The sequence below is a fragment of the Peromyscus maniculatus genome, chromosome 23, assembly GCF_049852395.1.
Source record: "Peromyscus maniculatus bairdii isolate BWxNUB_F1_BW_parent chromosome 23, HU_Pman_BW_mat_3.1, whole genome shotgun sequence".
NCBI classification, from domain to species: domain Eukaryota; kingdom Metazoa; phylum Chordata; class Mammalia; order Rodentia; family Cricetidae; genus Peromyscus; species Peromyscus maniculatus.
The window spans coordinates 12,553,621-12,565,891 of NC_134874.1; the positions used below are offsets into that span (position 1 = coordinate 12,553,621).

The 12,271-nt window shown below is 47.9% G+C and overlaps 1 protein-coding gene across 6 annotated transcripts in view; it reads right to left on the minus strand.

Annotated features, from left to right (window-relative positions):
- Positions 1–12,271, minus strand: part of Rph3a (rabphilin 3A) — a 77,306-nt gene that overhangs the window by 42,423 nt on the left and 22,612 nt on the right. For 2 of the 6 annotated variants that reach the window (XM_076561341.1, XM_015997055.3), the window contains exons 2-3: positions 8,098–8,174; positions 3,074–3,085 (exon numbers count right to left, since the gene is read on the minus strand). In XM_076561341.1, coding sequence (XP_076417456.1) covers positions 3,074–3,085; positions 8,098–8,156 — 71 coding nt within the window. In that variant the 5' untranslated portion in view covers positions 8,157–8,174. Of the gene's footprint in view, positions 1–3,073; positions 3,086–8,086; positions 8,175–12,271 lie in introns of all 6 variants that reach the window. The other 4 variants (XM_076561345.1, XM_076561344.1, XM_076561343.1 and 1 more) reach the window with 2 other exon arrangements.

Genomic DNA, 12,271 nt, shown 5'->3' on the forward strand with positions numbered 1-12,271 from the left:
CTGCCAAGGAACTTGTTAAAAGCCAGCGCTGGAGACAGAAGCGCTGTTACCCACGTCTGCCACGGGACAGGTGACACAGAGGATCGTGTGTCCAGAGGACACACCCCACCCCTGCCCGCTCAATCCTCTGAGAAAGCAGGGTTCCTGGGTAACCCAGGCTGAGATTGAGTGTCCAGAACTTGAGGGCAGGGTGTTTATTTCTGTGGGTTTATAACTGGGGCACTCTGTAAATGGGGATCGCTGAGTAAAATGCTTTCGGATATTTTGTCATACGGCAGGAGCTAGCTGATACACGTGATAGCAGAGGGAGAGAAAGGTAAACTGCCGGACTCCCTCCCTTCTCTTTACAGAGCGGTATCCTTTTAAATCGTGGCCGTATACAGTTCCCTGTGAATACTCTCAGCCACGGAAGGTCTTTACCCAGCTATATTCCCGTTGCTCTCCAATATTTAGCTTTTGAATAAAATATTATTCAAAGAAAATTTCACTGCTAATGGAAGCAGAAAGATGACCATTATTGAATGTTCCTTTCCTGGAAGTCTGACACTTTGTGGGGGGGAAGGGACTGATGTAGGCTAGAGACAGCACAGCCAGGCACTCACAAAAACAGCCCCTGCCCGCATCTGTCCCTGTACCTAAAGAAAGTGGGGGGTTGCCGCCACCAAAGCCTGCATCAGAGGACTCCAGACAACAAGAGATGGGTGACTGTCCTGGAAGCCCTGCCCACCTGTCTGTCCTTGAAACACACAGAGGACACCTCACCCCCTTCCCACCACCCACCTGCATTCATTGCCCGCACACAATCATCACGTGACTGCCAGATGTCTCTATTAATTCATGATGACTCCCCAGAGGAATGGGATGATGGAAGTGTTGTTGGGGTGCCAGAGCTCTGCCGCTTTCTCCACAGCAGCCGAAATGAACCCCTTTGTGTCCCTGCCCTTCCGCCCACCCTCCCCTGGGATGCCCATACTGCAGGTGTCAGGAAGTCATCTTTGCAGCTCAGTGAGGAGATGTTACTGAAGGAACCAGGAAGGCTGTCCCGAGAGACATTTTCATCAGTGATCTGCAAGGACCCTCTGCATAGATTTCATCCTGGTGACCCCAAAGTGGATGCAGAGGGACACTGGAGTCGCCATGGACCTCAAGTGCAAGCCATCTACCTCCTCAGCAGCTCTGAAATGCTGCATTCTCCCGTGAAGATACCCACATGGATCGATGTCTCTCTCACTGGGATTAAAGGTGTGTGTCACCATTCCTGGCAATATTTTTTAAGAAAGGAAGGAAAGAAGGAAGGAACAGGAGGGGAGGGGAAAAACAGAGAAGAGGAAGGGAGGGAGGGAGGGGTAGAGAGGGGAGGGAGGGGTGAAGGAGAGCAAACCTCCCGCCTTCAGCACCTGGAAGCCTCTGTGAGCTTGAGACTCTGTGGAGTCATGGCCCTGTGATGTCCTATTTACGGTTTTGTTTTAAATCGTTTAAGGGGCCAGGGAGACGACTCGGCAGTGAAGGACACTGGCTGCCCTGGCAGAGGACCGAGGTTCAGTTTCCAGCACCCACATGGCAGCTCACGACTACCCATCACTCTAGTTTCAGGGGATCCGGCGCCTTCTTCTGACCTCCACATGTTCCTACAGGCACACGGTGCACAGACATGCAATAAATAAATACACAATCATTTAAGTTAGCGTACAAAGTAGCGGGTTTCACTATGGTGTTTTCAAGCACGCATGTGATCACACTTCACTCTCTTCACCCTCTTCCCTGCTCCCCTCCCCACGCCCTCCTCACCCAGCTTCCTCCTTCCTCTTCCCAAGTAGTGCTCCCTTCTGCTCTCAAGTCGTGTGTCCACCATCGTCCTCCCCTCCCTGGGCATTCTTCCTCCCGTTCATGGTTCCCTCTCCACTTCAGGGTGCACATGCATACACACTTCAGTCCAGATTCCACATGTGAGAGGCTGCACGCAGCACCTGTCCCTCTGAGACGTCTCACCCGTCATTAATCTGACAGCTCCTCAGCCCCTGTCCCTGACACGGCTCAGTAACACATCCATGGTTTTATAAAAAACAAAGATCGCCTGACCAAGGTCCCACCAGCCAACCACAGAGATCACTGAGTGACCAGATTCCCCCACAGGGAATATGGGGAAACTGAGGCCCAGAGCAGAGGGAGAAGGCTGGGGTCACCTGAGTAGGTGTTGTAGGGGTCCAGTAATTCCCTGGAGGACTCAGAGTAAGATTATTTGGATGCAAAGAGGCTGAACCCAACATTCAAGCCTGTTCTCTCTCCCCCACCACAACCACCAACAGGAAGACAAGGCGGTGGGTGATTCACATCTCCATCTCATTGCTGGTGCTTTACAGTTTACATATGAGTGCTCCTCCACCCACTGATAGGGAAGGGCAGGTTGTCAAACCCACTTTACAGACAGGACAGTCTAGAGATCCAGAAATGGTAGACAGTGTGATCCATAAGGTCACAGTGATGGTGCATCTGAGCATCCTCGTCATTCCAGGGTGACGACGATATCCTGTAGTGTCTGGATGTGTTTGTCACTGAGATGGAGCTGCCTGGCGGCCCCTTTGTTGGGCCCAACATCCAATTTGTCACGCATAGTTAGTACATGAATCTAATTCAAAACACAAATGCGGTGAGCAAAGCCAGACACTGGGAGCTGATGGCACATCTCACAGCAGTCAGGGTGACCTCCGCAAAGAGACAGCCCGTCGGCACTGCCCCAATCACTACAGCTTTGATTCGGAACAGCACCGACCAGAGTTATAGTCCTAGCAAAACTCTGCAGGGGCAGACACGAACACAGGACTGTTGCCCAAAGTCCCAAACACTACCCAGGATCTCCAGGACAGTGGGCTCACCTCAGGAACACATCCCATCTTTCTACCGAGATGGGATTTCCTTCTGAAATTTCATAGTTCCTTCCTGGAAATACACACATTTTTTTTTTGCATATGTATATATACTTGGCTCATTCTCTTCTTTACCAGCTCATCACATTAGTCAGGAAAAGCATCACAACTCAACTTGCAGAAAAACGAAAATGGTGTGAAATACTTACTGTTCCTTGTCACTGCAGGCATGCCAAGCAAGGAGAGAAAGAGGAAACGAGAGAGGTTATCTAAGAATTCTCAGGACCAAGAGGCGGCAGTTAGGAGTGTGTACTTGCTCTCAAAGGGGACCTGAGTTCAGTTCCCGGCATCCCTCATCAGCCAGCTCACAGCCACCTGCTAGCTCCAGCTTCAGGAGTTCTGCCCTCTTCTGGCCTCTGTGGGTACTGCACTCACACATGCGCATACACAGTTAAAAATAAAATTAATTTAAAAAAAAAAACTCATCATCATGCCCACATTGTTCAGACACAATGTCACAGTTTGAATTCTGATGGCCCACTTTCATGGGTGGTGTGTGTGTGTGGTTATTATCTTTCATCTGCTTGCTTTGAAGCAACGCCTCAAATGTAGCCCAGATGGCCTTGACTTTACAGCAATCCTCCTGCATCAGCTTCCCAAGTGCTGGAATTACAGAGGTGTAATACATTGGAATCATTTAATGTCACAGCTAAACCATGGTTGCCTTTGGGGAGGGCTATAAAATCCCACCTATAAGTAGAGACCAATTGAGTCAATTCATTAATAAACCACACTGATCAGCCCTCCTTCCCTCCCTTCCTCGTTTCCTCTGTTGAGATAGTGGTCCATGTGGCCCAAACTGGCCTTGACTACACCGAATACAGTCAAGGATGCCTTGAGCCCTGGGTCTTTCTACCTCTACCTACTCAATGCTGGGATCACAGATGTCCACACACCATATTTATACAGCTCTGAGGACCGAACCAAAGGCTCTGTGCGTGCTAGGCAAGCCCTCTACCAGCTGAGCTATGTCCCTGACCCCATTTTATATATTTGAATAATGTCTGTACGTGACACTAAGGGAAACCATTTAATGGAAGTTGGTTTTTCCTCATCTTGGGCTGTGTTATTTCAAACAGTGGGAGATCCTGTTCATGACTCCTGAACAGCAAGATATGTGTGGAGGCAGGTGCAAGTCTGTCTACTTCAGAAAGGAGACCACCATTTCACCTCCACAGGTACATGACAATCTGTCTTGGTACCTCAGTTTCCACCCAGCATCCCTGGCATTGTCTGCTGGCAGGCCTCCTGACAGCATCTCTCTGAGTATCCTCACTCTGATCCCACCCAGACAGGAACAGATGCATACATTCTTTCCCACCCCACATTGGTGCCTGCAGACAGTATTGCTAGGTCCCTGGAGGCTGAGCTAGAAGGGTTTGTGAAAATTGCAAAAGCAGGCCATCTCTTTGGTTAGGCAGCCGTTGATGAAGATTCTATTCTTCCTCACTGGGAGGAAGATGTGAACATTCTCCCATGCTGGGCTGTGGTGCCAGGCTCGATGGTGTGTGTGTGTGTGTGTGTGTGTGTGTGTGTGTGTGTGTGTGTGTGTGTGATGGCTGCAGTTCAGCCTCTATTTAATGTCTGGAAGAAGTTGAACAGCGATCAAGGTAGCGGGTGTGTTCAGAGCGCCAGGATGCATCATGGGAGCACAAGAGTGGTTAATGAAGCCACGTCTGGACTGCTAGAATCATTCTCATTTAATCGCCAAGCAAATTGTTTGGCTTCCTATCAACGGAAGTAAATGCTGATGGATGGGATTTTAATTAACTCATGTTTCTTGCATAAAATAAATATTTTACCCTGTCCACCCTCTGGGCAACTATTGATCTCACAGAGACATGCTTTTTGGTGGGTGGAATATTATCTATGAAGTAAGTGTGTCCAAGACAACATTGAGGGAAATGCTTGAGAAGGCATCCTACCCAGAGGAGCACCCAGAATCCTGTGCTGTCTTCCAGAGGGTGCAGTTCAGGGAAGAGGGAAATGCTGTAGGTAGACCCGGGAAACAGATAGAGGACTTTGAATGTCTCTATTGTTATTTGTATTTTACATGTATAGGTGTTTTGTCTGCACATAAGTCTGTGTACCACACACATGTCTGGTGTATGAGGTAGCCAGACGAGCCATCGGATCCCCTGGAACTACAGTTACAGATGGTTGTGAGTCACCATGTGGGTGCTGGGAATCAAACCAGGATCCCAGATGGAGGAGCTTTGTTTTGGAGCATATGGGTGGGTCAAAAAAAAACAAAAAACAAGAAACAAAAAACAAAAAAACAAAAAAAAAACCTTCCCCGGGTATATAACTAGTTCCTAAACAAATTAATTAAAACCAATGTTTTTTTTTTTAAGATAAGGACTCATGTAGCCTAGCTGGCTCCAAACTCTATAGGTAGCTGAGGATGAACTGAATTTATGATCCTCCTGCCTCCACCTCCCAAGTGCTGGGATTATAGACGATGCAGGTTATTACTCAAAACATGGTGGGCTGTCTCTAACACCTGAGCCATATCCCCCCAAGCTGTGCTTTTATAATCGCTGCTCAAGAATTGTTAGAAAGGGATTTTTCTTCAACCCTTTCATTCAAAACAGACAGACAAAACAGATTTCAACAAAACATAAAATGGTTTCCCTCCTGAAGAGTTTATTATGAAAAACAAAACCTAAGTCACAGACTGCAGGAAATTATAAAATTCTGTAACAAAGGCATTTAACCTGAATAACAAGTTTAATGACAAGATGATAATGGACCTACTCTTTAAAACACAGGAAGATGGGGCTGGAGAAACAGCTCCACAATTAGGAGCATGGGCTACTCAAGAACAGGGGACCAGGGTTCAGTTCCCAGAACCCACATGATGACTCACAACCATCTATAATTCCATTTCCAGGGGGCTCTTACGCCCTCTTCTGGCCTCCACAGATACTGCACCCATGTGTATGCACCCACCACACACCCACACAGACACATGCTGTTCAACCACCACTATAGAGTGAGCCCTTGTCTAACAATAATAATTATTATTTATATTGATGATGATGATGATGTCACCACATGGGACAATATGTGGGCAGTAAACAGTGGATTTGGACAGTCAAGGACTTCAGAAGGTGGTGTGGTGGATGCTTAGCAATGTTCTCACTTATTGTGACTGACCAGAATGCCAACATGACATTCGGAGCTGGGGATAGGCTGAGACATCCCTCTATATAGCGTTCACAGTACCCAGGGATAATAAATCAATAGCAGAGAATATCAACCTGTCACTGGGTCATTTAAATGTAATTAATTTCAAGCACTCATCACCTTGTGTGTAATAAAGTGTGATTGTAAATTTATATCAATTAATTTTCCGGTTATGGCCATGGTCAGTCAGTGGCTTGCAAAGGTCCTGAAATTTGCACATCGATTGTGAAGAAGTCCTGTGGCTGATTGGCACACCACTGAGCCAGGAGTGATCGTTCATGGGTGATGTTATCATGTGGTCAAAGACATGAAACATACATTCAATGTTCGTCAAAGACCTGAGCCATATTTATGATGCACCTATAATGTCAGCAGTACTTAAGGAGCTGAGGCAGGAGGATTGTGAGTTCAAGGCCAGCCTGGGCTATGTAGTGAGATCCTGTCAGGAAACAAAAACAAAACCCCACAACACACAAACAAAAACTGATCAAAGAGCGGGTGGCTTAAAGGAGCAGAAAAAATACTAAAAATAATGAAAAGTTATCAGAAATAAAATAACTTAAAATTCTAGAAATATAATAGGGTGGTTTAATGAAGAAGTAGTGTGCCTTAAGATGTCTCAGGCTGGAATGTCTGGGAGGCTGAGACATAGAGCCAGACCTACATCACTGTTTCATTTAATTTCATCTATTTCTGCTAGATTCTCCCTCTACATACAACAATTGACAACCAATTGCTGTGCTCTTCCTGGGGAGGACCACCCCTCCTCTTCCCGACATCCCTCAGTGGTCTACAGTTCTTTGTGTAGAGTGGAGGCCTTGTGGGATTTTCCCTGTCCTTTTGGCATGTTTAGAAAATCGCAGCCAATCAAAATGCAGCATTGCGGAGCCCAGTCCCCATGGATACGCCTACAAAACATTCCCGCACCTCAGGCTCAGGGGACATTGCGGAAGAGGAGGCAAAACGAGTTGTATGAGCCAGAGGATCAGGAAGTTTGCGGTGAGATTGTGTCTCCAGGGAATGTCAGAAGCTACACCCATAAAGTCTCACCAACTGGCTACCCAAACGTGAGCAGAGCAAGGATGATACCACTGAACATGACCAACTGGATGGGGTTGGGGGGAAGCCCACCAGGCCTCAAAGACCCGCTCAACAAGAGGGAAACCATGCCCGGTACTGGAAACCTAGCCAACTATTCAATATAGTGAAGTCACCGTTATTAGAGGAGACTCTACAGCCACTGATTTACCAAACCAGCATAATCCCTAACAGCACTCTATAAGCCTTTGTCCTATACCCACAGAAAAGTGTAGGCTTCACCCCTCATCAAGGAAACTTCTTTTTGCAACAGACAGAAACCACTACAGAAAACCCTTCTGCGTTCTTTGGGCCATCAAAGGCCACCAGCAGACAGCCCCCTACCCTCCACCCCCATGGCACTTATTCCTGTCATTAAAATAATCATGTTCCCAACTAGGAACTTCAGCCTTATGATGTCTTTAAAATGCTGTCCAACAGAGACCCCACACTGAGGCATAGAGGACAGAGAGGCCATCTCTAACCCATGCCCATGGGGCTGGATGGGCAACCCAGACACCCATGATAGGTTTCCTATTAGAGACACAATAGGGAATGATGGGGCATATGGAAAATTGAAAAGCTTATACCATAAAACCCACCATGGGGCTGGGAAGCTAGAGAGCTAGCCCTGCAGTGAGAGACCCTGCCTTAACTAATAGAGTTGGGAGCAACAGAGGACGATGTCCAATGTCAACTTTGTGCCTCACATGCATGCATATACATGTGTATTCACATATATATGTATACCCATACACACATGCATGTACAACACACACACACACACACACACACACACACACACACACCAGAGAAGGAAACCCACAGCTCTTCTCCTCCCTTCAGATGAAGACACTTAGGAATGCCCAGCTCAAATGAACTCCTTCCAGGGTCACGGCAGACTTACTTTGACTGAAGTGGGCGGTCACCCGGATACATCCATCGGTTCACCACAGTGTCAGTCATGGCGGAAGGCTGGTATACCTGGAAAACACCCACCCAAGGTGGTTACTACTGAGAGCTGCTGGTAGCAAAGGTTTCACCAAGAGGCCATGGGAGTATACAGCAGGTGGCAACTAGTGTTCAGCAGGTCAACCCACTAGATGAATAATTCCCTGATGGGGAGCCCCACTTGGCAAAGCTGTGGGATCACTGACTGTAAATGACAGGTTGCTTCTGTCTGCAATTTCTCTCATATGCCACGACATTCCTTCCCTAATAGCAGCTATGGGTGTTTTCCCTCTGCTTTGTCCCATGAAAATACTCCATCTTTGGGCACACATACAGCTGTGGATGGTCAGGAAGATGATTTCTGCTTAATCTGTACGATTTTGATGAATAGAAATAATACTAGGATATTTTTCATAACTGACATGGGAAAATAACAGTATTCTCGGTCACAAAGACAGCTTTTCACACATTTAGCTAAGACCTCAAAACAAATTCGAAACAGACTAGCTGGCCCTGCAGAGAATACACAAGGACACGTTCCTAAGTGTCTGTTAAACCAAAGTCAGGCACAAAATAACTTTAGTAGATATAATTCTCTCAGTAATTGACTTTCTGCACATACTCCTAGGCTCAAGATTCAGCCAACTAATTGTTTCTTGCTTAGGTCCTGGGTTTCAACATCACTTTCTGTCTGGGAACCCTGACCACTCAGGCTATGTGCACAGTCAAGCATTAGTCACTGACCAGTCAGTGTGACATCTCTAGCCTGAGAGACACTGTGTGATTTATCATGTGTTATGGGAATGGGTCAGACCCTGAAAATGTAACATATAATTGTCCAGAGTTTGGCTTCTGGAGTGTGTGTGTGTGTGTGTGTGCGTGCGTGCGTGCGTGCGTGCGTGTGTGTGTGTGTGTGTGTGTGTGCTGAAAAGGAGATATAGCTGAGTGTGCAGAAGGAGAAGTGAGAGAGATGTAAGAAGAAGTGTGAGAGAGAGTGAGTGAGTGACAGTGTGTGAAGGAGTGTAGCAGAATAGAGAGAGGAAATGTGTATAGAAGAGAGATGTGCAGCTATGTAAAAAAAAGATGTGATTGTATATAGAAATAGATGGCTGTGTAGGAGAGAGATGTATGTATGTAGGAGAGATGTATGTGGAGGAAGAGATGTGGCCGTGTGGTGAGAGAGCTGTGTAGATAAGACGTAGAGCTGTGTAAAAGAAGTGTATAGCTGTGTGGAGACAGATTTTCAGAGAGCATTTTTAAAGATTAAGTAAGAGAGTAAGCTACCATTAGGAAGCATGTGTTTCCTTATTTACCCCTCAGATAGAAAAGGTCTAGCCTTCACTGCATTTGTGGATTTTTTTTTTTTTTTTTTTTTTGCAAACCCTGGAGGTGGCCTTGGAGCAGGCTCCCCAAATAGGTTACCCAATCATCTGGCCACTCTTAGCTCATGAGTCCCTACTCTATGCCACACATGTGGGGACACAGAAAAGGGAGTCTAGTATCCCAACTGTCCAGGTGTAGAACTATGTACCCCTAAGGGGCAGTGACCCCTGGGAGTCACAGCCACCTAGTGATGAGAGATGGGACAGCACGCTTCCTGTTCATTGCTGACACAGGTCCCCACAGTGGTGCTGTTGGGGGGGGGGACTGTTATGGACTTTTAAGAAGGTGTTGGGGACATTGAGACCTTGTCCTTGAAGAAGAATGTGGGGCCTTGATTCTGTGACCTCTCTGTTTCTTGGCTGTGGTGTGAGTGGTTTGCCCAGATGTTAGATTGTTCCAGCCCATGCCAAAGGGCACAGCTGTGGGGTCACCCAGCCTTTGACTTGAGTCTCCAGACTCATGAACACCTTTCTCCACTTCACACACAGCCTGAAGCGGGCTTTTTGTTACGGTGACTCAAGCCTCTCTATATCTGCCCTGCTCAGGATCAGTTTACCCTCCACACATCAGTCAGGGAGAGCTTGAACAACTTATCACAGTTTGTCAAACATCTCCACAGTCATACACAGGGATTCCACTGGCCCAGCAAGCCCACCTCTAAGCATCTCCCTGGAGGAGTGAAAACTCCCTTCTCTACAGGAATCTGACCTTCCTAACAGCACAGAGGGGAAGTGACCCCAAGCCCACCACACCTGACCGAATGATCGGGTATGCTTGCTCACCATGGGTGGCCCTTGGGGGCCCTGTGCTAAAAGAAGGAAGCCAGACTCCAAACATTCTCTACTCAAACGCCAACTCTTCCAAGAAGACACCTTCCCTGGCCATTCCAAGCCACTCCCCAGTCCCGTTCCTCCTCATCCTACAGCTAAGCATGGCACGTGCTTTGTCTTCCTGCTATCCACGCTTATCTCTCCACCTAGTCAGTAAGAGCCACAAGTTCCAGGCTCGGGGCTGCATTTGTTCAACAGCAGCTCCTCAGTGCACAAGGGGCCAGCTTCACGCACTGTGAGCCAAGCAGATGTATAGACTATGCACGGAAGGATCCCACATCCCCACATCTGCAGGTAACCCAGACCCCTAAGCTCAAAGCTCTGTGCTCCTTTCCTGGGATTCTTCATAAGCTTTACATGAGTGATCCAGAAATTCTTAATTTTGCAACCAGCCCCTACATGTGGTATATTAGTTGGTGTTCAATAAGTGTTCATGTAGATCACGGAGGTTGGTGAGTACACAAATGTATGAAACATCAGAGCCAGCCTGCTGTCTCATAGCCTTGTGGACCCCTAGGCCACCCTGCATCTTGGACTGCCACAAAAGCCACTGTTCAGGCCCCAGAAAGACCCCCTATGGGACCCCTCCCCTTTCATCTTGTCTCTACTTCTCCCCATCAGCATCCATTGCTAAGGACCAGTGAGTGCCCCACCCCAGAATCTTAAGTTCAAAACTCATTTAAGAGCCACAGCAGTGTCTGAAGTGACCCGGTGGGGCTGGACTGGGCTGGCAGGGGCCTCATGTGGTACTTTGGAGAGCTGCCGGGGTCTGTGTCCCCTGTGGATGTATATGCAGGGTTCAAAACGATAGCCAGCCTCTGTGTCCCACAGCCCTGCATTAAATCATGGAGGACCAGCTCCCAATATTTTGGATGGCATCCAGGCACTTCCGATTTCATCTCTACCCTCGCCTGCCTCCCTTCCCTGCCTCCTGCTCATCACTGCCCATTCAGGCTCCTGCAAACCAGTTCAGACTACTGGAAGTTGAAGATGAGACCTGACCAAGGACTCAAACCAAGGAGCAAATGTGAATGAACAAATGATATCCAGCCAGAAGTATACTATGTTTGGCCCACATGGTATTTTTTTTTTAAGTAAAATTAAGCCAGATGTGAGGAGGCATAACATGCTTGCCTCAAAAGCATAAGGGTCTGTGTTTGAAGGGCATGGTGGTAGGAGCCTGAAACTCAGCTCTGATGAGGCAGAGGCAGGGGGACTCAGACTTACTGGCCAGATGGTCTAGCTTATTTGGAGAGTTCCAGATCCCAGCGAGAGACCCTGTGTCCAAAAACAAGGTGGATGTCTCCCAAGGTGTCCTCTGGCCAATACACCTCTCCCTCTCCTTCTGTCTCTCCCTCTCTCTTCCCTCTTTCTCCTCCCCTTTATCTGCCCTTTCCCCCCTTCCTCTCCCAGAGCACCCACCATCACTAAGTGTCTAACACTGGTCTGGGTCTAGAGACGCATCATTCAGACACAAACTAGAGACAGAAATGAGGGTCCCCACAGAGCTTGGCTTCAGGTGGAGAAGAGAGAAGACATGTAGGCCAAGGACGAAGCGAGCCAGCTGCTGACGCAAGGCAGGAGGAAGTGGGTGTGAGGGCAGGGGGATGTTTGGCTTTGCATGGGTATCAGGAGGGTCTTGCTGAGCCATGTTTGACCGGCAGCAGGGGACTGGTCCATGTGGACACCTGGGGCAGAGCATCTCAGACAGATGGAAAATGAACCGCAAAGGCCCTGGGGTGGGGCAAGCACCTGCTAAGTTAGAGACACAGCAGGGAAGCTAGAGAGGAGTGAGCGAGGTAGGTACCAGAGAAGCAAAGTGTCCATCCACAGATGAACCTGCCTGCTTCCCCCTCTGAATCTCATTGGCAATGACACTTCCCATGACCAAATGGGACGGCAGCATGTCTGTCCAAT